The following is a 24567-nucleotide window of genomic DNA, read 5'->3' as shown; positions in this document are numbered from 1 at the left end:
GCCCCTCCTTTTACTAATCTCAACAAAAAACATATTTAAATAGGAAAAGTAGGGTTTGGGTTTCACACTAGAGATCGAACTACATCCACTCAAATCTACATCAATACAAGTTTAACCCCACGAAACAAGTTTCTTTGGAAACCTTGTGGGAACAAAAACAATTCTCGAGGAGATAAATACTAAATTTAAATGTAGAAATAAATTTGGGGAGAATTGGTGTTTAGATACACCATTCTTTTTCTTAAAATTTTCACCAAGTAGCATTTGAGGTTTCAACAACGGCCTATGGGAGTTGAGATTTGTCACCAGTTTCATGTAGATTTCACATTATTGCATATGTACTTTGCCTTTTTTTGTTTTGACTTATAACGAGAGTGGCTAGCCTTAAGTTCAAACGGTTTGTAAACGAAAATTTGTGTGTTTTTTCTTACTAAATTTTCATGATGTGATTGGTGTGCTATGATCTAGATTATATGGAAGAGTGTGTGGTGGACACATTTGATGTTTGACTGAAACAAATATTTTGAGTGTTATCTAGTTTCTTGCATATGTGCTTTATCTGATTTTTAGGGAAAACTCTATTGAAACATTTAAACTTTTATAAAGAATGTATTTTATTAGCCACCTATTTTGAAAAATGTTTTAGAGTTGACAATAGATTTCATAATTTAATTAGAATTTATTGTCATCTTGACACGTTCTAAATTTGGTAGGATAATTTGGGATGGAGTGTGACAAATTGGTATTAGAGCATTAAGATCCTACATTGTCTTGGAAAGAATTGAATTTTATTGAAATGTTCGTGTGATTTGTAATACCTCATGGTGAAATCATGCATCTGGTGGCAGAACTCGTAGGCTTGAAGGACTAAAAAAACTCAATATGCTACCCGTTGCTTGGGTTGGGAGAGAGATTGAATGATGGAACTAGCCATCAGGTGTAGAGAACAAACATCCGGAAATGTTAGGGGGCATTTGCCCCCAAGTTGGGTTGGTGGGTAGTTTGCAAACATATTTTTTTGTTAATGGTGCAACAGGCCCTATTATTAACGATACATTTGACATTATATAAGTATTGGCATTTTAAATTCATTAAAAAATTACATGAAATAGAATTTTCTAAAACTTTGGGAATAACAGTGGAATAAATATGTAGTTAGATATGGAGAATGCAAAAGTTGATCATTTTGGTAAATACGGCCATTCGTGCGATTTTGTGTACAAAAGGTGCTATAATTTCTCTTGGTAAAATTTAACCATTCAAATATGATTCTGCTGTCAAAGTCACAGCAATTTGTTTTAGAACTTGTAACGTAACACAACGAACAAAGTTTTAAGAATCTAATATTCATTCATTCCAAAAGATCTTATTCTACAAATTAATGTATAGTGAACACTGTAAATAGTAAGTAAAAATATAGAAGTTTCAATAAGAAGCATGAAAAAATACCAAAATCAATACGTTCAATACAGTTTATTTTGGAGGGGAAGAGAATGATAGTGAAATATGATCACGCTTGAGCCCCGAGTTCCAACAACAAAGTATGATTAATCACATTTGACGCTGGACCAACAAATTGAATTGGACCTGCAAGGAGATCAAAGCCAGATAGAACAATTCAAGATTTGAAGGTTGCATTTCCTAAAGAATTGAACTCAGAATAAAAATTGCTTTCAAGAACCCATTACCAACAAGATACGAAGTAGATGGAAAAATGATGGGAGAGGTACAGGGCATGTTTGGATTGCGACTCTCTTATGTACGTAAAAAAGTGTTTTTAAGCCCTTAGAAAGTCAATTCAAATAAGTCCTTAATGTTAAAGTGTGAAAATACCGACCTGGACTGATGTATTGGTTTTCGACACCCCACTGCTCTCTTAACGCTGAAAATTTCTTGAAAGGTGCACCTAACCACAGAAGCATAGAATTTTAGTATAATACTTAGTTTCGTAGAGAGAATCATATATTGGCATTCCTAACTTTGAGAGTTTTGAGAAATATTACCATCTAGTTCCACCATTGCCTTCTTGATCACAGGCTTGAACTTACCTGCCAAACGAATTCTACCTTTAGAAAGAGATCATCAAATGATAAGTATTAAACTAGACTTCATGAAAATGTTCTCTCAGTCCAGCCTTTCAAAGTTAAGAGAAAACATAGCAGTCACTAGGCAGAATACATGATGATACTTCACTTTTATCCTTGTTTTTCTGATCTTACATGCATGTGTCTTTATAGTATTGTGTTAGTAATCAGTAAGATATTTAGATACTCAAAAAAAGAAAATAATGACTTTTAAGTTTCATCAACTAGAAAACTGTTTTCTTTTTAATATAGATTGGGGAGTTTTCTTTTCATCTTTCATTGTTTTTTCTTCTAGTCAACTCCATGGATTATTGATACTCTCTCGGTCATTTCCCTTCTTATTCCCCACAAAAAATATTCTAGAAAAAAATTATTAACATGCTATTCAAGAAAACATGAGAACAGGAATGCACATTTTCATGAAGAAATCATACCGTGTCTCCTCTCCACATCCATTAACGAAGTCAATGGAGTTCCACCAGCCGTCCAATCTTCAACTGGAGCAGCCAAATTTCCTACCTGGTATGCATAACTAACTTATAAGTAATAGAAATGAGGTAAAAATCTATGGAGGAAACTGATAACAAGAAAAAGAATGAAAGGTTAAAAGGTTAGAGACTAAAATGATCAAAAGGTACAGGAAGTGAGACAGACAGACCGATGATATTAGTCCAGTTTTTCCACTCTGGAGGAGAGCTCCAGCAGTGTAACCCAAAGCATAGCAATAAGTTGAATCAAAGTTCGTGGGTAAACCACACCTCCCTTCATACCTATAAGTCAAAAGAAGAAATAAATAGAGATAACACACAGAGCACTAACTAGCAAAGTATAATTTCTTTCGTATCATCTCGTGGCCATTCGTTCGTACCATTCGTAAGTTCCCATTAGAAAATCAATTAGCTGTAAGCCTAACCCATCACTTCATTGGCCCTTTTTTTTACGAGTTCATAATGGAAGTCTAGATACTTGGTACTGCCTAATTATCAAATATGAATTTAAAAGATCTTAATGCATTTACCAACATGCATGTTTTGAGATCTCAACTGATTTAGTGTAATATGGACTAAGCCTACTACCCAAGTGCTAAATATAATATGTGTTATCACTAAATTATTAAACAGGATCGTTTAAGTAAAACAGCAAAAGTTCAAGCACGAATAGAATGAGTACCCAAAGAAATGTGACTGCCCCTTGAATTGGCCGCCATTATATGCACCTTCTTGCCTTCTCTTTTCCAACTCAGTTTCAACCATTTGAATAAGCATTTTTTCAGTTTCTATTTTGGCAACCTGATATGTATGATAAGATATAATGTAGTTAATCAAACAAGGAATCTATGGAAAGACGTATAAAACAAAATGAAAAAACAATTACCTGGACATTTCCGTGTGGGTCTCTTTCAAGTAACAATTGTTCTTGGATTGCTTGTGGGAAAAATTCAAAAAGGTGATGAGATTGAGTAGTAAGTTTCTTTTTCCATAACCCATCCTCATCTATAATATCATGGGCAAGAATTTCATTGAGTTCCGAAATAAGCTGCTGCACCTGTAAAAAGCGGGTTATAAATGATATCACTTCAAGAATGACATATTGATCCCGAGAATCTTGGGTTTAGTGGATAGTGAACATACAACCAAAAGAAATAAACACAATTAGTTACAATAACAAGAGAAATACCTCAGGAATGAAGTCAATCAGACCCTCGGGAATAAGTACAACACCATAATTAATAACCAAGTTCAGAACGTTTACTAATTACATCGACAATGTAGTCTGTAACGTTTTTCAAGGTAAGCTTCTTAGCCGCAACCTGCAAAACACATTGTAAATTCGATATACCCTATAAACTAAAGCTCTATTAATAAATGAGTCAACATACACATTATGTCTGGAAATTTTTTCGCCTGCATACATTCAAAACCAATAAATCTCCATGAGTCAACTACAACTAGGTGGTAGAGAACAAAATTTTCAAAGCTGACAAAAAAGGCATCCGATATCACTTAGGTAATTGAATATGATATGGGATGTCAATACTTAGTTCCATTGCACCATATTAAAAGTTTCAACCTAATTCCATGAATCCTTTGTTTATCACAAATCTTTACAAGTTTTTTGATATTTACCATTCCATGTAAAAATGCAAGAAGATGAAATTCTGAAACAGGATATATTAACTGACTCAACAATTTCAATTTTCATGGTTACATGAGAGTATCTGTTGCAGAGATTATTAGTTATTACTGATACAAAATCTAGTTCTCAAAGAGAATAAACAACCTAGGGTAGCATGTGGAGGTAAATGCCCTTCTTGACAAAGATTTCTATCTGGTAAAGCACGTGGAGATAAATGTCCTCCTTGACAAAGATTTCTATCTTAAGTAGTTTAAATAAAGCATCTACCTTTTCTCCAATAATAGTAATATTTGGATGAGTTTGCAAAGCACACTCCAGTGTGATGTGAGAAGCAGCACGACCCATAAGCCGTCCAACTGTGGATATATGTACACTGTTAATGCCATATGATAATAAACTTGAAACTTGAGTGAGAAAGAAAAAGGTATCAACATCACAACAATGAAAAAGTACAATCTCACATTAGGTAGACCAAATAGAGAAGTTAATAAAATTTAACAGAGAGAAGTGCTCTGTTTTTTACAGATGAAGCAACAAGATGGGCTTTATTATTGATATTATTTATATTATTTATAAATATATATTTTTAAAAAAGTGGACATATCTGAACTTGAAATACTGGTAATGTCAATAATTCAGTTATTATGAACATGTCAGCACATCAGAACTATTTTTAGTTTCAATTTCATTAAACAAAATGCTTACAGTGGTAATATTTTCCTGTAGATCGAGCATCAACCATCACATTACCAATCATTTCTGAATATATCTGCATAAACATCAGCAGAGCCTATTAAGAGTCTCATCTCATGAATGCGACATTCCATTTTTTCCTTGAATTCTTGAAGAAACTACTTCAACTTTGCAACAGTCACCAAAGTTGAGTCCAAACGAAATATGAATTCTAAAGCAGTTACAAAGAGAAATGAGTACCTTGCAAGCAGAATCAAATCCAAAACTTGTAGGGACCTCTTTGCATTTGAGATCACCATCAATAGTTTTTGGGCAACCAATCACTCGGGTTTTCAAATTCTTACTCCTAATTTGAAAACAACAAAAAGAAGGGGAAAATAAATAACAGAGTCTTTGAACACAAAAATAAAAGGTACCCTAGAGTAATTAATTGCCCAACCTTATATTTCTACAATAAAAATCACATATAATAGCTTATCCATATATGACAATGAGAGTAAGAAAGAGCAAAAAGGAGGGAGGCAATAAACAAATTTCATAGTTCTGAAAAATACCTAAAGTTTTCAGCGAGGAGACAGGCATTTGTGTTGGAATCATCTCCACCAATTACAACAAGGCCATCCAGATCAAGCTTCTGAGCAGTTTCTTCAGCTTGCTTAAACTGAAAATAGAACCGAACTGTCAATTTATGCCTTGACTACAACTAAGACGTCTCAAAATGAAAATTCTGGGAAGAAAGAGTTTCACCTGTTCTGGAGTTTCAATCTTATCCCTCCCACTGCATATCATATCAAAACCACCCTGATAAAAGAAAAATGCATTTAAATCAAGAATTGCATTCAAATGGCAATCATTTCGCATCAAGGCTGCACATATTCACACTAACAATTCTAACAAGTGAGAGCTAGAAATCCATTCAAAAAAATTAACCTGATTGCGATATGGGTAGATAAATTCTCCAGTCAGTTTTACATATTTGCATTTCATGATCCCTGCAGGACCACCCTTGAAACCGTACAAGGTGCTTCCTTTTGCATGAACCTGTAGGTAATCTTCACCAAAATCGTAGAAGCTGCTAATTAGCCACAACTTGAACAGAAAAACAAACATTTATTCTTGATTTATAAATGTGGACACAATGAGACCCTACCAAATAGTCCAGAAATCACATTATGCCCTCCCGGGGCTTGGCCACCAGACAAGACAACTCCGATCTTCAATTTCTTATTCACCTGCACTGAACTGGAATCACTTGGCGCCAACCGTGCCGACGGTTGGCCGAAAAGACCAGGAAACAGCTTTGCGATCTCATCTGCACGCGCATATAACACACAACTCAAACACTCTAAAACCTTAAGAAGTAGCAACAGGCTTCAAACGGATTCAGTAAAATTCAAGTTCCAAACACAAGCGAGATTTACAATCAAAAGCAAAACACAGTAAAAGAACAAACAAAACTCAATGCATGTCATTACTCTTCCTTTGAGACATCAATCAACTCAGTTACCAAACAGAATACAAAAAAAAAAAAAAAAAAACGTTATGAAGGCTAAAAACTCCAAAAACAGAAGAGAAAGGACAATAATCACCCGGATTGCCGGCGGCGGAGGTAGGAGGGCCATCGAGGATTTTGAAGGGGTTTTTGAGAACAGAGGGAAAAGGGAGAGGTTGATCGATACGGTGGGCTTGGACTTGGCTATAGACAGTGGAAACACGGCCGATCTCCGGCGGAGAAGATGCAATGAGGGGGGAAACATCGGCATTAGCGATGAAAGGCGGAGACATTGGTAGGAGAGAAATGAAGATGAAGATGGGGAGATAGGTAGAGGAATGAAAGATCGAATCAATGAAAGAAGTGGAAAATTGAGTGTTCGATAAGGTCAAGAAGATGAAGAAGAAGGACTTTGTTCCAAACTTTGAACTTTTCGTCTTGCGGAATGCGGAAGGGAAGGTAGAGGTTGGTTAAGAGTAAGCGTCGTTTCCTAACGCTGATCGTTAGGTTAGTTCTACTTTTTGGCTTTTTCTGAACATCTTTCTTCACTTTTATTATTTATTATGTTTAAAAAATACTTTTTTTTTTCTTTTTGTATGCTTTTAAATTTCCGTTGGTAATTATTTTCTTTTATTTTTTCTTTTATAGAAAAGGCATGTTTCGTAATATTTTATAACAATAATCTCTATTATTTTTATGTATAAAAATAAATGATAAATAATATAAAATTATTTTATTTGTTGTTTTACATTTTATTTCCACATCAACTCTCATTTTTTACTCTAATAAGTATAACTTATTTTTTAAAAAACAAAATCCAATAATCAAAGTTGGAAAATATGAATTAACAATTTCAAAATTGAAACATCACTAGAGAGTGTTTTTCTGGAAAATGACCTACATTGAATGGAATGATATGTTTTTCCTCAAATGATGTTAAATAAATTATTAAAAAAATAATAATTTTTTTTTTTTTTATATTTTGTCAATAGGTTTATTTTTGTTTATTTTTGGACAACTTGTAAAAATCACTCCTAAAATGTGGTGCTAGTTGCAATTATACCTTTAAACTCTCAATTTTAAAAATTGAACCCTCAAAATGATGTAAACGTTAAAATTTATATAATTATGTAAGTTTGAACGTTCAATTTGACTCAATTTACCTTCAAAATGAGGTGGTTTCTCCAATAGAGGAAAAAAGAATACAATCTCTTCCCCTACATATTCAATTGGAAATAAAACTACAAAATGATAAGATATTACTAATGTTTTTCTTGAATATTACTCGTGCCATTTTAGACCGTCTAGTTTGAATTTGTAGGTTGTTAACGAAATTGTGCAAGCCACGCCTTAGGTGTTAACTCCGGTAATGAATAATCTCTTAGACAAACCTGTCACTAGGAAAGAGGTCAAACTTGCTCTCAAGTAAATGTACCCCTCCAAAGCGTCAAGGCCCGACGGTCTTCCAACTTTGTTTTAGAAATATTGGCATGCGGTGTGGGTGTTGTTACTGTAGCCTCTTAGATGCCGGATGGAGTACATCGCACACGTCAAATTATAATATAGGTACAACGACTCTGACTAAATATCGTCTTCAAATAATTAGTTTGATAATCTTTTAACTATTTAGATATCGTTCTAATTTTATTTAGAGGACCGACTTTAATGCAAAATAAAGTAGACTAATCCTAAGAAAGCAAATAATTAAAGTGATCAAGCATGCAGATTTTCAATAAAGAGACGTTCTAGGGAATAGACTTCATCAATGGAATTATTAACTAGTTATCAAAATTACTATATCTAGAAATCTTTTATCAAGATTGCTTCTTTCGAAATCGATCATCCCTTCTTTCACTTAATTACTAATTACTAATCTCTTAAAACTAGACAATTAAGTAAAGCATTAAGACTCTTCATCAACAATCTCTATCATTATCCGATTACATCAATATGTTCTAACGATAATCTAGCATGCATAATCTAATCTAGATCTTCTTGTTACATCAAAATAAGAAATCGTAAAATCATACAAATGTTGATCAAGCACAAAGGCATTAAGCACAAACGTGCCAAAAATTATTAACGTCAAATTGACATTCAAGATCTACAAAAGTATTTACCAATAACCCAAAGAATTTATCTAGCCTTAGAATAATAAAAGATCGATCTAACATGACTTTTATAGACATAATCAATTTAGAATGAAAAAAAAAACAAAAACTAAAAAAAAAACAAAAAACAAAACAAAGAAGAATCAAATATAAAAAGGGAGATTCAACCCCTTCTTGTCTTTATTGGGAAAAATTGGTCCATTTTCGCTCTATTGAACTTTAAATATGGTTCTTTAGCTCATATCTTGAAATTCAATAGCAAATGACATCAAATCTTATAATATTAAATTTTTTTAAAAAAAGAAAAACTAACTTAAAGGCAAATAATGCACTTTTTAAGTGAATTTCACCATCAAAAACTTGAAATTTTGCTAGTCATGAGCAAAAATAGAAGTAGACTGTAAGGAATTTAATTTCTAAATGATCATACCAATGATTTAAGCCTCATTATCCAAAATAACATGTTAAATCTATAAGTAGAAATATGCAAGCACATCCTTTATTGAGAAACTTTAAGGCCAAATCTTTTTATCTCCTATGTGTGTGTAGTCACATTCAATTCAAAACTCGAAAAGTCAAAATTTGACTTCAAGAGTGCTTTTCCAGTTTTGCCATACTCTGACTCAAATACCAATTATCAAACATCCAAAAAATCAAGAAGATAATATATCAACTAAGGTGCCTCAAACAACATCAAAGGAATCCTAACTTATATTTCTTTTACCTAAGGGTACTAGCTTTCACACATTTACCATAGGGAATCGTACACAAAACATTGACTCGATGGGTGTCTTAACTGATCACAACAAAGGCAACCTTTTTTACCCCTAGTCATGCATATATAATTGCAGGTTTTTTTCCTTTCTTTTTATATTCTTTTGCTTCCTTCATTCTTTTGTGCATAAATATTGTTTTAGCAGGCGAATATACTCATAGTTTCAACAGGAAAATATATTCTTTCTATTTTTTTTTAGTATAATATTATCAACTACAATGGAAGACAAAATTCAACACAGAGACGGATCTATGAAAGGATGAAGAAAGGGAGGGATGCTCTTCACAATCTGTAGTTTTAAATATTTGTAGTCTATTTTATATTAAATATATAAAATATGTATTTATATTTTGAATATAGATTAAAGCGTGGCCCAAGTTCCAATAATGGAGCCTGCGTCAGTAGTCCAGAGGTGAATCTCCAAGTACGTACCCTGGCGTTTGGAGTTCTAATTTGACAAAAGGTAATTGCTTTTTCTTTTTCTAAATTAACCAAATTTTATATAATGTTGTTTAAAATTATATATATGTATATATATATAGAATAACTTAATTCCAACGTGTGTGTATATATTTATAGACAAATATTTTTGAAATGTTAGGTTAACTATTTGGTTATTAATTTTTATTTTTTGAAAACCAAGCATATAAATACTATTTTCGAATATAATTTTTTGTTTTTTAATTTTACCATTGTTTTAATATTTCATTCAAATTTGTACAACTCTAATCCTTAGTTTTTAAAATTATGACTAATAAATATCTAAACTTTCAATTTTAACTCTAATAAATCTCTTAAAAATGTTAAATAAATATATAAACTTTCGATTTAGTATCTAAAGATCTCATAAAATATTAAAAATGTTTAAAAGTTTACTGTTATATAAGACAAATAATTATGTCTATTTATAATTCAACTTTAAAATTTCAATTTTGTAGCCATAGTATATTTTTTTTTTAGAAAAATGTTTGGTATTACGTATTAGACACAAAAATCGAGATGTTAGTGATCTAATGTATATTTTCAAAGTTTAAGAAGTATACATGACACAAATTTAGAAGTTAGTGGTATTTGAACCTTATATAAAGTTGTGTCCACCTAACAGGAAATGTTGGATCTGCCACTGTTCATATGTTAGTTATTTATGCTCATTTTGGCAATGTTATATAATTTGAATATTATATCTATGCATCTAAAATTGTATTTATATGAATTTCCGTCCCCCTTACATAAAATCCTGGATCTGTCACCACTTCAACAGGGACTTAAATAGATCATAACTCAAGAATATATTATCCCATTTTCATAGCAGATCATCTAACACATATATCCAAAATAACTCATAGACAATCATCATGACATACATATAGATCTTCCCTCAACATATCTTACTTAAAAATTGGAATTTTTTTTTAAGATTAACATGCATATTATCCATAAATCATCATTAACATGCATAATAGGATAAAATGAAACACAAAAGTACAAAGTGCGCCTTCATCCCCATACTTAGATAACTATGCATTGTCCTTAATGCATGAAAAAAAAAATTAAACAGTCACTCAAAAAAGTGATTTAAGCTTGGGAGCATGCGGGAGGCCAACAAACAAGCTAGCAGATGAGTACATTGTGTTACTAAAGGATTCATGTAAGGAATACCATAAAAAATATTAGGAATGTTGATCACTCACCTTTTTGGTGTTGCTCCTTAAAGACCGCAAATCAAATAATATTTATAATTCACAGAACAAAAAAACTTATACTAACTAGTAGTACAAGTAGCAAGTCCGAGGTCAAACCACAGGGAAAGACAGAAAATTAGTTCCTCGAAGCTCATTTTTAGTAAATCGAGAGGGAGGGGGTTTGGTGTGGATTGGATAAGTGGAAATGCATAAAAGTAAAGTGCAAGAAAATAAAGGATACAAATGCAATTATTAGAGATGTTCTAGCTTAGAGGATAAAGATTGAAATGACTCAATGTAACCTTGTTCATCAATTATTCGATTGCAATCTTAGTTTCTTAACTATGCATAGCCCAATTGGTTGGAAATCCAACCAATGGTCCTAATTACCTAATTAGCTAAACATGCTAGATGAATTCAAATTTCAAGGATGAATAAAAACAAAATTCTTCAAAGTCCAAGACGCAGAAAAATATTTACATGCATTTTTCGCTATACTCACTTTTGCAGTCCAACCAATATTTTGTCACGTACTTAATGTGCCACCTAAGTATTTAGCGTTGATACCTATCTCAAATCTCCCACTTATTTTGTACAATTCAACCTACATGTATTTTTTTTTTAAAAAAAGAGAAGTATATTAATGATTGCCATGAAATTGAATTGATGATTTGAACATAAAATGACAAAGCAAATGATTAAGTAAGAAATTAAATTTGAACATGTCATTTATAAATAGACACCTGCAAATACAAAGGCAAGGCTAATCAAACAATTTTCCTACTAAATGTCTTGGAAGGAAGCTTCCAAAAAAGGGCAAGAAAACCCATGGGAAGAAACTTGGTAATATTATGGCGATAACTCCAAATATTCTTAACCAACTCCACATACAAAGGCAGCTGAATTATTATAAACATGGTCACCGGAAAAAACGTCGCTATATACAATAAACTGACCGTCCACTTCATCTCCTCCGACTTCACAGTCAACACAATCGTCAATGCAAATGCCATCATCGTACTCGCCACTGAGAAAAACAGCAACTGGAATCCAATCGAGAGCTTCAACGGTAACGCGTGCAGAAAATCCTCCATCTTAAACGACGACGTTAGAATCGATAGAAACAAAACCACGGAAGTGAGTGCAGTGGCGAGCGCGACAATGTCCATGATAGTAAACACAATGTAGATAGGTTCAGTGAGCAGAACAGGAGAGCCAGTTTGGCTATTGAGACCACCGGGGACGGTGTAGGCAGCAGCGAAGACGACGGTGGCGACAAGGACTGCGACAGCAGAACAAGACTCGGACGTTTTCTTGAGCCATTCCTTTGCATCTTCAAGCATTTTTTCATGTGTCTTGTAGAAGAACTCACGAGCCGTCCATTTCATGCTGTTGTGGTGCATGTTGTAAAGCGCAGGGATTTCGGATTGTACACGTTCATACCATTTGAGTTCATGTTGGAGTTGCAAAGCAGGGCCGTGAGTCCCACCACGGTAGAATTTGGTTATGCCTACGTGATGGAGTGCGGTGAATCCTAAGGCGTCAATTCGCGTGACGAGCCTTGTCATGATTAGTCTATGATTTTGAATCCAATTGAACACGGTTTTTTGACGGTAAGCGATGGCGACATGGAGCACATTTCTTTGGTGAACCGTTAAGTAGTCAACAGCTTGAGGGTAAACTTCGACGATTTGTTGGACGATCTCGATGATTCCGTTGGCAGCGGCGAGGAGGAGAGGGGTTTCGTGGTGATCGTAATATTCGATGTCTTCGACTTCTCCTTGGTTCTGGTCGGATGATGGTTGGGTTCTTAAGATGTTGAGGTTTACGCCGTTGCCTTCGTTGGGACGATGGATTCCTAAGGAGTCGACTTCGGTATTCTCCGGCGGTGTGAGTTGGGTTTGTCGCCATGAAAAGTCTACGTGAGCAAGCATCTTGGTGATGGTTAGGGCTAATCTGTGCTGCTGCTTTTTCTCATACAAAACTTTCCATTGTGGCCATCCTATAGAGTAAGATTCTTAGTATTTCAAAAATCACTAGAAAAGCGTGTTTCAAAGTTTCAAAGTCATTTTGAATATGACAAAAGTAATTTTAATAATTTTCAAATCATTCTCAAACAGGATTTAAAATGAATTTGATTGTTACATGACATGATTGACATGATTGAGAGTAATTTTAAAATAGTTAAAATCATTTTTGTCATTTTTCAAAATCACTTTGAAACATGATTTTGATTGTTTGAAATCAATTTTGAGATATAAAAATTACGTTTTAAAGAGTTAAATTAATTTCAAGTTATTAAAAATATGTTTCATATATCTGATAAGAGTGATTTTAACACTTTAAAAATCATCCTGCATGCACTTATTAACCATGGAATATAGAAGAGAATACCTAGGAAGATGAATCTCCAAAATATGCCTGTCAAAAAGTGTAAAAGATATAGCCCTGCAACATTACACCAGAACTAATCAGTACCCATGAATTTTTAATGGTAGTGATTTCATTTAATCAAATCAATCTAACTTGTAATTTAAAATTCGAGAAATGGTTTTAGATCTTTTACTTCGGTTTTTGAACGAGAAAGATTTGAAATGAATATACTTAAAACTTTTTGTTTGGATGGTAAGTGAAAAATGAGAGGAAGTTAAAACTTTACTAATATAGACTTTTATTTAGAATGGTTAATTGAAAACTAGAATATGATAAGGTTAGTAATTTACCTCAAAATCCTGTGAAATTCGGTGAAATCTAACTATAAGAAAGTTCGTAAAAATATATGATTTGAAATCATTCTGTTTCTTGTAGTATTGGACAATAGAAATCATTTGAAATCCCTCGAAATCATGAGGTTCCAAATACAACATCAAAGTTTGGAGCACAAAATTATTTTTTAGTTCAATTATAAGTTTAATGTCTAAGCTTTGAGGTTTGTGTTTATTTTGGATTTCAACTTTTAAAATGTCTGGTAAACTTCTAAACTTTAAATTTATTTTGTCTAATAGAATAAGTTTTAAAGTATATAGACAAAAATAATAATAAAAATTAGGCCCCGTTCAGTAACCATTTCATGTTTTGCTTTTTATTTTTGAAAATTAAGTCTATTTTCTTTACAATTCTTAAAATGATTTGCATCTTTCTTAAGTACAATGGATAAATTCTTAGTCATATTCTAAAAATAAAAACAAAATTTTAAAAGCTATATATATTTTTTAATTTTCAAAGTTTGGCTTGGTTTTTTAAACCATTGAAAAAAAAATAGATAACAAGTTTGGATGTAAAAGTAGAGTCTATAGATTTAATTTTCAAAAATAAAAATAAAGTTACCAAACAGGATCTAACTGATTTTGTTTATAGATTTAAATTTTATAAAGGATAGAACTCTAAGCTTTGAATTTAATTTAATAAATGGTTAAGTTGAGGTACGAAAATAGGCGTTTCTAATAAAATTGAGGGACAAAAATAGGCCTTTATAATAAAAGTTTGAGAATTAAAGTAGTTAATTTATCATCCATATAGGGATTATTTTCAAATAAAAAACAAAGGTGAATATTGATCAAGTTCACTTAATCTAATAAAATAGAAAAACTTACAACAATTTGAATGCCAAAAATTATGTGGAGGACTAGAGTTATTTCCAGCTTCTAAATCATCATTCTTATTTATTATAATGGAGCTTTTAGAACCATTATCCTTCTTGGAAGACACAAATTTTGAATAATCAAATTTGTAGATGTCCTCACTTGGAAGCACTGTGACAACACAAAAGAAATCACATTATATATATATATATTTTTTTTTATCTTTCTATTATATATATATATATATGCTCAACGTGACACCAATTTGAGATTTAAATATATCAAAGAAAATATTTTCCTACAATGATTTGTTTAGGAAAATTATTATAGGACTAATGCCAATAAGCATGTTAAAGTTGTGTTTGGTAGCACAGTTTGATTATTGAGTTTTTTTTTTTTTTTTTTTTTTTTTTTTTTTTTTTTTTTTTTTAATTAAGCCTGCAAATAAAACTTTCAATCTATTGGTTAAGATTTCAAATCTTTATGTAAGAAAAGTGAAAACATAATTAAAAATGACGAGAAAACAAGTATAATTAAAAAGGAAAGTTTGATGCAACTATTATAGCATCTTTCTACTTTGCTAATATCTCTTTTAGCTAGTAGAAAAAATAAAATAAGTTGGTGTAAATTCTATTTTGGTTCCTGAACTTTTAATATTTTTCTATTTTGATTTCTAAACTTTAAAAAACATCCATTTTAATCTTTGAACTTTTAGAAAGTGATTACTTTGGTCCATGTTATTAAGATTTTATTAACTCTTAAATACAATGGTTAAAGGACTTATAGTTTTTTAATGATTAGACTGCCAAATAAGTTAATCAAGTTAAACAATCTAGGGTTTCAATTTTAAATTAGGTGGCAAAACAATTTTTTATAAGCGATCTCAAAAGTCATTTTGCATCAAAGATTTTGACTGTTCACTATTTTTGCACGTTGGTTATTGATATCTTACTTCACATTCATCTTGTTCAACCTAAGCTAGATGCATTTTAAACAGATTTCGTCTTTAAATAGTTAACATAATTTTAACAATAGATACCAAAATAAAAACTTTTTAAAAGTTCATAGACTAAAACATATGTTTTTGAAAGTTTAGAGACCAAAATAAATAAGAGTAAAAGTTAAGGAACCAAAATAGTATTTATTAATAAAATATTACTCATATACCTTTTTATACTTATTGATTTAGTTATTAACCATAGACCTACTAGTAAATATGTAGACAATTATTAACAGATATAACAAAACCTAATATTGTTAATAGTATAAAAATTTTTATTTTTAGATATAAGATATCTCAATAATACACCTAATAGTATATATGAGCAAAGTGGTTAGTGGTTAATACCCAACAGTCACTTAATGAAAAAAAAAAAAAAAAGGGAGTTTTTAAATATAAAAATGGACCAAATTATTTACAAAATATGGCAAAAGTTCTCCCACTTCAAAATTGTCAGTGAAAATTTATTTAAAATGGAAAATAGAAAAAAAGAATCTCACATTGGTTATTTTATTATTGGAAAACCTTCTCATATACCCCCACATTTGCTTGTGGGTTTGGATCCCAAGCGGTACCCTGGGGGTGAGGAGATAAGCAAATGTGGGTATGGTGGACATCCCACACGTGCGCTGTTGTCGCCCGTCCGGTCGAGCGAGGCGAGGTCGCCTTCGGTCCGTTCCCACGTTGCTTCCCCTTCACTGCCTTTAGTGCTTTAGAAGGAAGACACAGAAACCAATCGATTCTACTCTCCTTACTTTCCTCCTCTGTATTTTTCTTTCACATTTTTCGAGCGTATTAGTCTCGAAGGATGTGAGATTTCTAAAAGGTTTTGGTGTAGCCTCAATTGAGACGATTTTTTTTTTGGGGGGGTTTTAATCTAGGGGACGGTGTGACCTTACTTCCAACTGCTTACACAAAGGGCAGAGCCGCAAAACTTCCTAAAGAGAGCCTATTTTCACCATTTGTTCGTTTTGCAAGTTTTGTTTTTCCAGCGAACGATGTTCAAGCTGATCGATTAATGTCCTCTTCTGTACATCGAGGGAGCCGTTTCCAACAATTTTAAAATGTTTGCATCAGCCACAGTTCATGATGGCCTATCAACATAGATCGACTTCATGTCTTCCGATCTCAACCATCCTTTCCGTTTCGAAGGGGTGCACTTCAAACGATGAAGCAGAAAATGTTGTTCTTCCTCATCGTCAAAAAGGTTGCTCACGCCTGCACCATAGAGAAATAAACTATCCCAAAAGAAGATCTTACTGAAGAACAAATCAAAGAAACATCTATTTGGGAAGAAAATAATTTTCTCTGCAGAAACTTTATTTTCAAACGGGCTAAACTGATGATCTCTATGACTATTTCTGTATAATGAAGACAACAAAAGAAATTTGGAATGTCCTGCAGAAAAAATACGATACCGAGGAAGTGGGTTAAAAAAAATTTGCAGTAATCCATTACTTAAAGTTCCAAATGACGAACGAAAAATTTATGGAGGCTCAATCCCATGAACTGCAGAAAATAGCTCATGAGATAATAAGTGAAGGTATGCCTCATGGTGAGCAATTTCAAATTGCTATTATTATTGACAAGTTGCTCCTCTTGTGGAAGGATTTAAAAAATACTAAGGCACAAGACTAAGGAATTCTCCTTAGAGAGTCTGATAACACATCTAAGAATTGAGGAGGAAGCCTGTAAGCAGGACCAAAGGGAGGAGGTAAACATCATGCCAGAAAGGCCTGCCTGATAAAACCTGAACCAAAGTCAAAGGGAACTAAGAGGAAAAGTCAGAATCGGGGATCCAACAACCAAAAGAATCAGAAGTCGCCATCCCAGAGAAATGGTACAATTTCTTTGCTATAACTATAACAAACATAGACATATGACCAGAAACTATAGGAATAAGCATCATCTTGCTGAACAGGCTAACCTGATAGAAGAGCCGTTAGTAGTCATGATCATAGAAGTAAATGTGATCAGTGGCTCTGAGAAGTGGTGGATAGACACTGGCGCTACGCGCCATGTCTGTCACGACCTTAGTTTATTTAAGACTTATTATGAAACTAAGGATAAAAATATATTATTGGAGGATCATCACTCAACAAAAGTTGTTGGAATCAGCGAGGTGGAACTAAAGTTTACCTCAAGGAAGACCTTTACTCTTAAGGAAGTTCTGCACAATCTAGAGATAAGGAAGAATCTGGTCTCGGGCTATCTCCTCAACAGTGGGCTTTACTCAGACCATAGGGCCGACTTGTATACCCTTACAAAAAATAATGTCTTCGCGGGAAAGGGCTATCTACTGATAGAATGTTTAGACTTAATCTTGACTCGATTAAAACTAAGTCTTCCATTTATATGTTGTGCTCTTTTAGTATTTGGCATGTTGGGCTTTGTCATGTTAATAAATGGATAATTAACAACATAAGTAGGTTGAAAATGGTTCATAAACTATCCATGAATGACTTTGATAAATGTGAATATTGTAGTCAGACTAAAATAACTAAAACTCTGCATAAATTTGTATTTAAAAAATCTAAACCTCTAGATTTAATTAATTCAGACTTTGATAAATGCGAATATTGTAGTCAGTATTTGGCATGTTGGGCTTTGTCACCTTTATTGATGACTACTCTGACTTCACTTCTGTATATTTGCTGAAAAATAAAAGTGATGTTTTTGATGTGTTCAAATTGTTTTTGACTGAAATAGAAAACTAGTTTAACAAAAAAAATTAAGAGACTTCGTAGTGATAGAGGAACTAAATACGATTAAGATGTTTTTAATAATTTCTATAATTCACATGGAATAATCCAAGAAAAGACGACACCTTATTCTCCTGAAATGAATGGAAAAACTGAATGGAAAAATAGAATTCTGTGTAAATTAGTAGTTGCTATTTTAACTAATTCAGGAGTTGCCTCTTATTGGTGGGGTGAAGTTATCATTACCGTATGTTATGTGCTTATAGAATACCAAAGTCTAAAAACACAACCTCACCCTATGAAATCCCTAAGAATAAGAAACTGAACTTGTCATATTTCAGAATTTGAGGGTGTTTAGCCTATGTAAGAATACTAGATTCCAAAAGAAGAAGCTTGCCAATAATGCATACGAATGTGTCTTCATAGGATACGTAGTAAATATTAAAGCCTATAAGTTCTATGATCTAAAAATTCAAACGATTATAGAATCCAATGATACTGATTTCTTTGAGGATAGGTGTCCCTTCAAATTAAGAAATAGTGGGGGTTCAAGTTCTAGTGGTTTTCCTTTAATTAGAACTTAAACTCCAAATGAGGAAAGAGAGTCTAGAAGAAGTAAGAGAACACATACTGTCAAGGACTTTGGGGATGGCTTCCAAACTTTCAATGTAGAAAAAGATTCTAAAAACCTAAAAGATGCATTGTCCTCAGTATGCCAATTTATGGCAAGAAGCTGTAAATGATGAAATGGACTCTCTTGAGTCAAATAGAAGTTGGCATTTGGTTGACCTACCTCCTGGTTGCAAAGCAATAGGATATTCATAAATCCTGAGGAAGAAACTCAAACCTGATGGAATAGTTGACAAGTTCAAAGCCAAACTGTAGCTAAAGGTTTCAGACAAAGGGAAAACATGGATTTCCTTGACACCTTCTCCCTTGTGACTAAGATCACCTTAATCTGTGTGTTGTTTTCTCTAGCTACCCTAAACAACCTTATAGTTCATTAGATGGATGTAAAGACTACATTCCTGAATGGTGAACTTTGAGAAGAGATTTACATGAAACAGTCTGAAGGCTTTGTAGTCCATGGCAAGAGAACAAGGTTTGTAGTTAGATAAATCTCTCTATAGCTTGAAACAAGCTCCTAAGCAATGACATGAAACATTCAAAAATCTCATCACCTTTGAAGGTTCAAAGTTAACGAAAGTGACAAATGCATCTGCTATAAGTTTGAAGACAATCTATGCACTATGATATATTTGTATGTAGATGATTTGTTAATTTTTGGATCAAACTTGCACGTTATAGATGATGTGAAATCCTTGTTGAGTGCAAACTTTGATATGAAAGACTTAGGAGAAGCATATGTAATCTTAAGCTTAAAAGTAATTAGGTCTAAAAAGGGGATTTCTTTAGATCAATCTCATTATATAGAAAAGTCTAAAGAAATATAATTACTCTGAAAGTAAACCAGCATGTACTCCTTATGACCCTAGTGTTAAGTTGTTCAAGAACATCAAATACGGTGTTAATCAATCCGAGTATGCGAGCATCATAAGTAGTCTCAGATACGTTGCCGACTGCACTAAGCCTAATATAACTTATGTTGTAGGATTACTTTGTAGGTTTCCAAGCAAACCTAGTGTAGAGCATTAGAATACTGTAGAAAGGGTTATGAAATACTTGAAGAAAATCCAAAACCTAGGATTACATTATAAAAAATTTCCCACTGTCCTGAAAGGGTTCAACGATGCTAACTGGAACTCCCTCTTAGATGATTAAATGGAGCTACTAATGGCTATATTTTTAATATAGTAGGTGGAGTAGTTTCTTAGAAGTCCAAAAAATAGACTATTTTAGCCAAATCTACAATGGAGTCAGAAATGATAGCACTAGCAATAACTAGTGAAGAAGCAGGTTGGCTTAGAAGTCTGCTATCAAAGATTCCCCTATGGAAAAAAACTGTACCAACCATATCGATCCATTACATAGTACTATAGCAATTGCAAAACTTCATAACCGTTATAGCAATGAAAAGAGAAGAAAAATACGTCATAAGCACAGTACCATTAGAGAGCGCCTTATTACTGGTGCAGTTAAGGTGGATCACATACGGACTGATGAAAACTTGGCAGATCCTTTGACGAAAGAACTAGCCAGATAGAAAGTTTTCAAAATCTCAGAAAGGATGCATGCCTATAGAAAGATGAATTACTGTGAGGAAAACCCAATATGTAGACTTGAGATTCCAAGAAACAGATTCAACGGGTAATAACTTATCACATGTGATATGAGGTAAATCATGTTGAAACAAACACAAAGTTTCCTTTTTATGACTTAGACTCTGAGCATGATATCCTGAAGCGTAAGAAAAGTAGAACTTAGTTCTTAATGAGATTTATACTTGATGTCAAGTGGAGTACTTAGCTATAGGAGTACTATTAATAGACTTATCTATATGAATGTGGAAGTGGGGGTCGTTTCCAATGGAATTTTAGGCAAATTCTCTAGAGTGTTCACTAAACCGAGATACATGTGCTAGGCCTTAAAGCATAGGCTTTCAAACTACACCCTAATAATGTTGTGTGCGAGATATTGTTAGAGGTAGAGTTCAAAATCAAGGTTACTTTAGTATATTCTAAATCATCTTCATTATGTAAAGGTTCAAGTCGTAAGACACCTTTACTTATGCACAACATTGTACATATTGATATTGCTCAATGAAAAAAGGTTTTCTTTTGTTTTAAATCTTCAAGTGGGAGATTGTTAGTGAAAATTTATTTAAAATGGAAAATAGAAAAAAAAATCCCATATTGGTTATTTTATCATTGGACAGCATCCTCATCTATCCCCATCTTTGCTTTTGGGTTTAGGACCTAAAGGGTACCCATGTTTTAGAAGGATGAGGAGATAGGCAAATGTGGGTATGGTGGACATCCCATATGTGCGCACTACCACCGCCATCCGTCCGATCGAGCGTGGTGCAAGCGTAAGTGTGGAATTATTTTTATTAAAATAATAATTTTTTATATTTTTTAAATTATTTTATTTATTTAAACAAATTCTTCATCCATTCGTTTAGTCGCCCGTAATTGGCGTTGTCGTCTACGCTTTACCACTTTACGTGGTCGTCTGCCACGCTCGGTCTGTTCCCGCGCTGCACGTTCGTTCGCACGCTTCCCTTTCTTCACACATTGCTAAGGCCTATAAATTGGCCTTCAATGCTTCAGAAGGAAGACATATAAACCAATCGATTCTACTCTCCCTGCTTTCCTCCTCGGTATTTTGCTTTCATGTTTTTCAAGTGTATTAGTCTTGAAAGGTGTGAGATTTTCAATCAATTCTGGTGCAACTTCGATTGAAGACAAATGTTTTTTGGTTTGTTTTATCTTGGAGATGGCGTAGCCTTACTCTCAACTGAAAGGATAGAGCCACGAAACATCTTAAAGAGAGCAAGATCCGCAGCTCAGCTTATTTTCATCGTTTGTTCGTTTTGCAGGTTTTGTTTTTTCGATGAACGTTGTTTGAACCGATTGACTGTTGTCTTCTTCTGTCTGTCGGGGAGTCGTTTCCAACAAAAACTCTCTCAAATTTCTCTCAAACTCTTCAAAACTCTCTCAAATTTCTCTCAAGCTCTTCAATTCTCTCTCAAATTTCTCAAATTATTTAGTAATTTCTCAAATTGGAAATATTTTTAAATATAGATATTTACTTTAATTATTTAGTTAAATAATAATTTCTCAAATTGAAAATATAATTTTGAGTAATTGGTTAACTCTAATTTACTTTTAGAACCAAACATAATAATTAAAAATCAGTTATAAATATTTTAAAATAAAGTTTGAAACCAAACATAAATTTAATTGTTTAAAAATCAATTGTGCTTAAATCCCTTATTCTAAAATGAGTAGTTCAAATACACTTTAATTTAGGTAGGTATTTTTGGATCTCATTCATAGTGAAAAAATTTTAAAAGAATAAAATTGAAAATGTGAAGTGAGAAAAGAAGAGTTAGAAGGGATTACGAGTATAGATAATTGATTCGAAGAATTTCATGGAGTATCCACTTCGGAAAGCGAAGGGCATGTTGGCCAATACATGAAGAGCCGTTTTGCCTTCTGGATCCGTCATTTCCAACAGCGACTTGTCAAATTCAATCAGTTTCAAAGCCACCTCTGTAACCAAATCAACTTTAAGTCCTCAAATTTTAAAATTGGTTGATGTAAAGTTATAATATAACAACAACTGAGTGACTTTAACTTGAATGGAAAAAGAAAAGAGTGTATGAACGAACCAAATTTTTGGCTTTGAATGGCGGCATGAATGAGGGGATTACCCTTCTTAGTCGTCCAATTCCTTGACGATCGAGAGAACAGATCTTCACAATCTTCCAACATGTAATTTACAATGTGAAGATGTCCGCATCTTGCAGCCCTAAACAGAGGAGTTTCCCCGTAAATATTCTCCCCCACCAGATCGTCTTTGTCGTACTCAACCAGCAGCTTAACGGCAGCCAGATTCCCCACGGTGGCAGCTTCGTGCAACGGCGTGTTTCCGGCGCTGTTCCTCCAGAACGCTTCGTCCATTTCCGAAATCTCCCCCAGTAGTGCTCTCAGCGGCTCCTCTTCTCCGCTGTACACTGCCAAATGCACTGCCGTGTCCCCGCTCGCCGTCATCGGAAACACGATCTTCGTCTTGTCTTTTAATTCTTCTTTCACTTTCTTCCATTCCTCTTTTATCACTGCCCTGTAAGGCACTCGCATTATCTCCAAAATGTCCATCCCGTTTTTCCTCTTCTCTTTTCGGATCTTAATTTTGAACACCAAGTATATATAATCAATACATGCTGCTATCTATCTATCCTTATACTCAACTATTCAATCCGTCTTGTTTTTACATTGTTTTTCGGAAATCTATATAGTGATAAGTGCATCTCTCATTCACAAAGATTCATAAACATTTTCCTTTGCTTCTTCAACAAATAAAGCTTTGTATTCTTTCTTTTCTCTATCAAACTCCAAAGTATATTCCACCATATTTCCCTCCTTTTTCCTTTTCCATTCGTTTTAAATGTATACTTATTTTCTAATTTCAATTTTTTATACCACGTACGTAGTCCATTTGTTTTTAATGTTTAGGGATTTATATTTACATTTTGAGAGATTACGAAAATAGAACAAAATTCTCCCTTATTTATAAGTTTAAGTTTTAAAATTTTCATGAAATGACATTTTATTCTCTAATTTTAGTTTAGCTTGTAATAAGTTGACTCCATTTTATAACTACTAGTAATAGACGCGAAATTTGAAACTTTTATTTAAAGTTTTAAAGTAATATTCAATTGTATATAAAATTTTATAAATGTAGTAACTAAATATTATTTAAACTTAATTTTTGTTATCATGAATTTTTAAAAGTAGTAAAATAAACCAATTTCAATTATACGAAGGTAAATACAAAAATATTTTAGTAGATACAAAATTTTAAAATATATTTGAATTCTTAATTATTGTCCATCTTAAAATTATTTGCCTCATGTCTCTCTACAAAATTCGCCCCCTCGTTTCAAAAAATTTTGTTGACACTCTAATCTTAACATTTTTTTTTTTAATAAAATGTTGTGTAACCTTTCTAACTTATCTTCTTTCAAATTTTCTCAAACTTTATTTATCTCTCTAAATACTTTCTCCATTTTTTACTAAATAGTCATCTCTCTAATTTTTCCTATATGTGAATGAATGCAATATTTCATTATTAACTATCTTTTCGTGAACAAGAAAGTTCCATCATTAGCAACTTTATATCTTGAATTTATTCTGGTGCTGGTCTATAGTTATATCTTGTTAAATAAAAAAAGTATCTCTTGGACTTAAAGATACATCTACACTTGAACAACCATATCCTTATTAGCTTAAAAAGGGCAAAATAGACATTTACGAGTTCATCAAAAGGGCAAAATAGACATTAATTGTAAATGTAGTAGTAAAACAAGTATGTAAAGATTCTTTCTTATGACCCCGTTTATATATAGTATAAATTTTTTTGTTTAAATAATAGTATAGATTTTTTGTTTTTGAAAATTAAACTTAAAAACACTAATTTCACTTCATGAGTTCATTTTTTTTTTGGTTCTATACTTTCTAATTATCATATTTCAAAATCCATGTTTATCATGTTTCAAATCCATGTCAAAGTCTTTAAAACTAGAAGGTTGAAAGATGGCTACCATGGTAAAAAAAAAATTATTAGAAGATAAATTCAATTTTTAAAATTTAAAAATTCAATAACTAAGTCTCATTTTAATAACCATT

General features: G+C 32.7%; 3 protein-coding genes across 4 annotated transcripts; all 3 read right to left on the bottom strand.

The window, feature by feature from the left end:
• Positions 1-1330: 1330 nt before the first annotated feature.
• Positions 1331-6938, bottom strand: LOC120082655 (pyrophosphate--fructose 6-phosphate 1-phosphotransferase subunit beta-like). Its single transcript, XM_039037913.2, has 16 exons — positions 6503-6938; positions 6064-6225; positions 5844-5965; positions 5661-5714; positions 5468-5574; positions 5154-5259; positions 4926-4989; positions 4488-4576; positions 3762-3894; positions 3459-3629; positions 3255-3373; positions 2743-2854; positions 2519-2603; positions 2004-2048; positions 1838-1906; positions 1331-1587 (listed from the first exon to the last, which is right to left on the bottom strand). Exons 1-9 carry the CDS (start codon positions 6696-6698, stop codon positions 3811-3813), a joined length of 984 nt encoding a protein of 327 aa, XP_038893841.2. The 5' UTR covers positions 6699-6938; the 3' UTR covers positions 1331-1587; positions 1838-1906; positions 2004-2048; positions 2519-2603; positions 2743-2854; positions 3255-3373; positions 3459-3629; positions 3762-3810.
• Positions 1511-3808, bottom strand: LOC150034482 (pyrophosphate--fructose 6-phosphate 1-phosphotransferase subunit beta-like). The gene is made up of 8 exons (XM_090316756.1): positions 3785-3808; positions 3459-3629; positions 3255-3373; positions 2743-2854; positions 2519-2603; positions 2004-2066; positions 1838-1906; positions 1511-1587 (listed from the first exon to the last, which is right to left on the bottom strand). The coding sequence occupies exons 1-8, from the start codon at positions 3806-3808 to the stop codon at positions 1511-1513; spliced, it is 720 nt and encodes a 239-aa protein (XP_090172882.1).
• A 4718-nt stretch (positions 6939-11656) lies between the features above and the next one.
• Positions 11657-23183, bottom strand: LOC120082801 (uncharacterized). Of its 2 annotated transcripts, XM_039038121.2 has the most exons (5): positions 22551-23182; positions 22282-22431; positions 14567-14725; positions 13368-13421; positions 11657-12975 (listed from the first exon to the last, which is right to left on the bottom strand). In XM_039038121.2, the coding sequence occupies exons 1-5, from the start codon at positions 23035-23037 to the stop codon at positions 11741-11743; spliced, it is 2085 nt and encodes a 694-aa protein (XP_038894049.1). In that variant the 5' UTR covers positions 23038-23182; the 3' UTR covers positions 11657-11740. The 2 variants fall into 2 exon arrangements, with proteins under 2 accessions (XP_038894049.1, XP_038894050.1); XM_039038122.2 differs by lacking the exon at positions 14567-14725 and having other exon boundaries at positions 22551-23183.
• Positions 23184-24567: the final 1384 nt, after the last annotated feature.

This window comes from Benincasa hispida, chromosome 8 (assembly GCF_027475165.1).
Source record: "Benincasa hispida cultivar pf3 chromosome 8, pf3_genome.v1.1, whole genome shotgun sequence".
NCBI lineage: Eukaryota > Viridiplantae > Streptophyta > Magnoliopsida > Cucurbitales > Cucurbitaceae > Benincasa > Benincasa hispida.
Note: the sequence above shows the minus strand (reverse complement) of the source record. Positions and strands in the feature narration are given on the sequence as shown.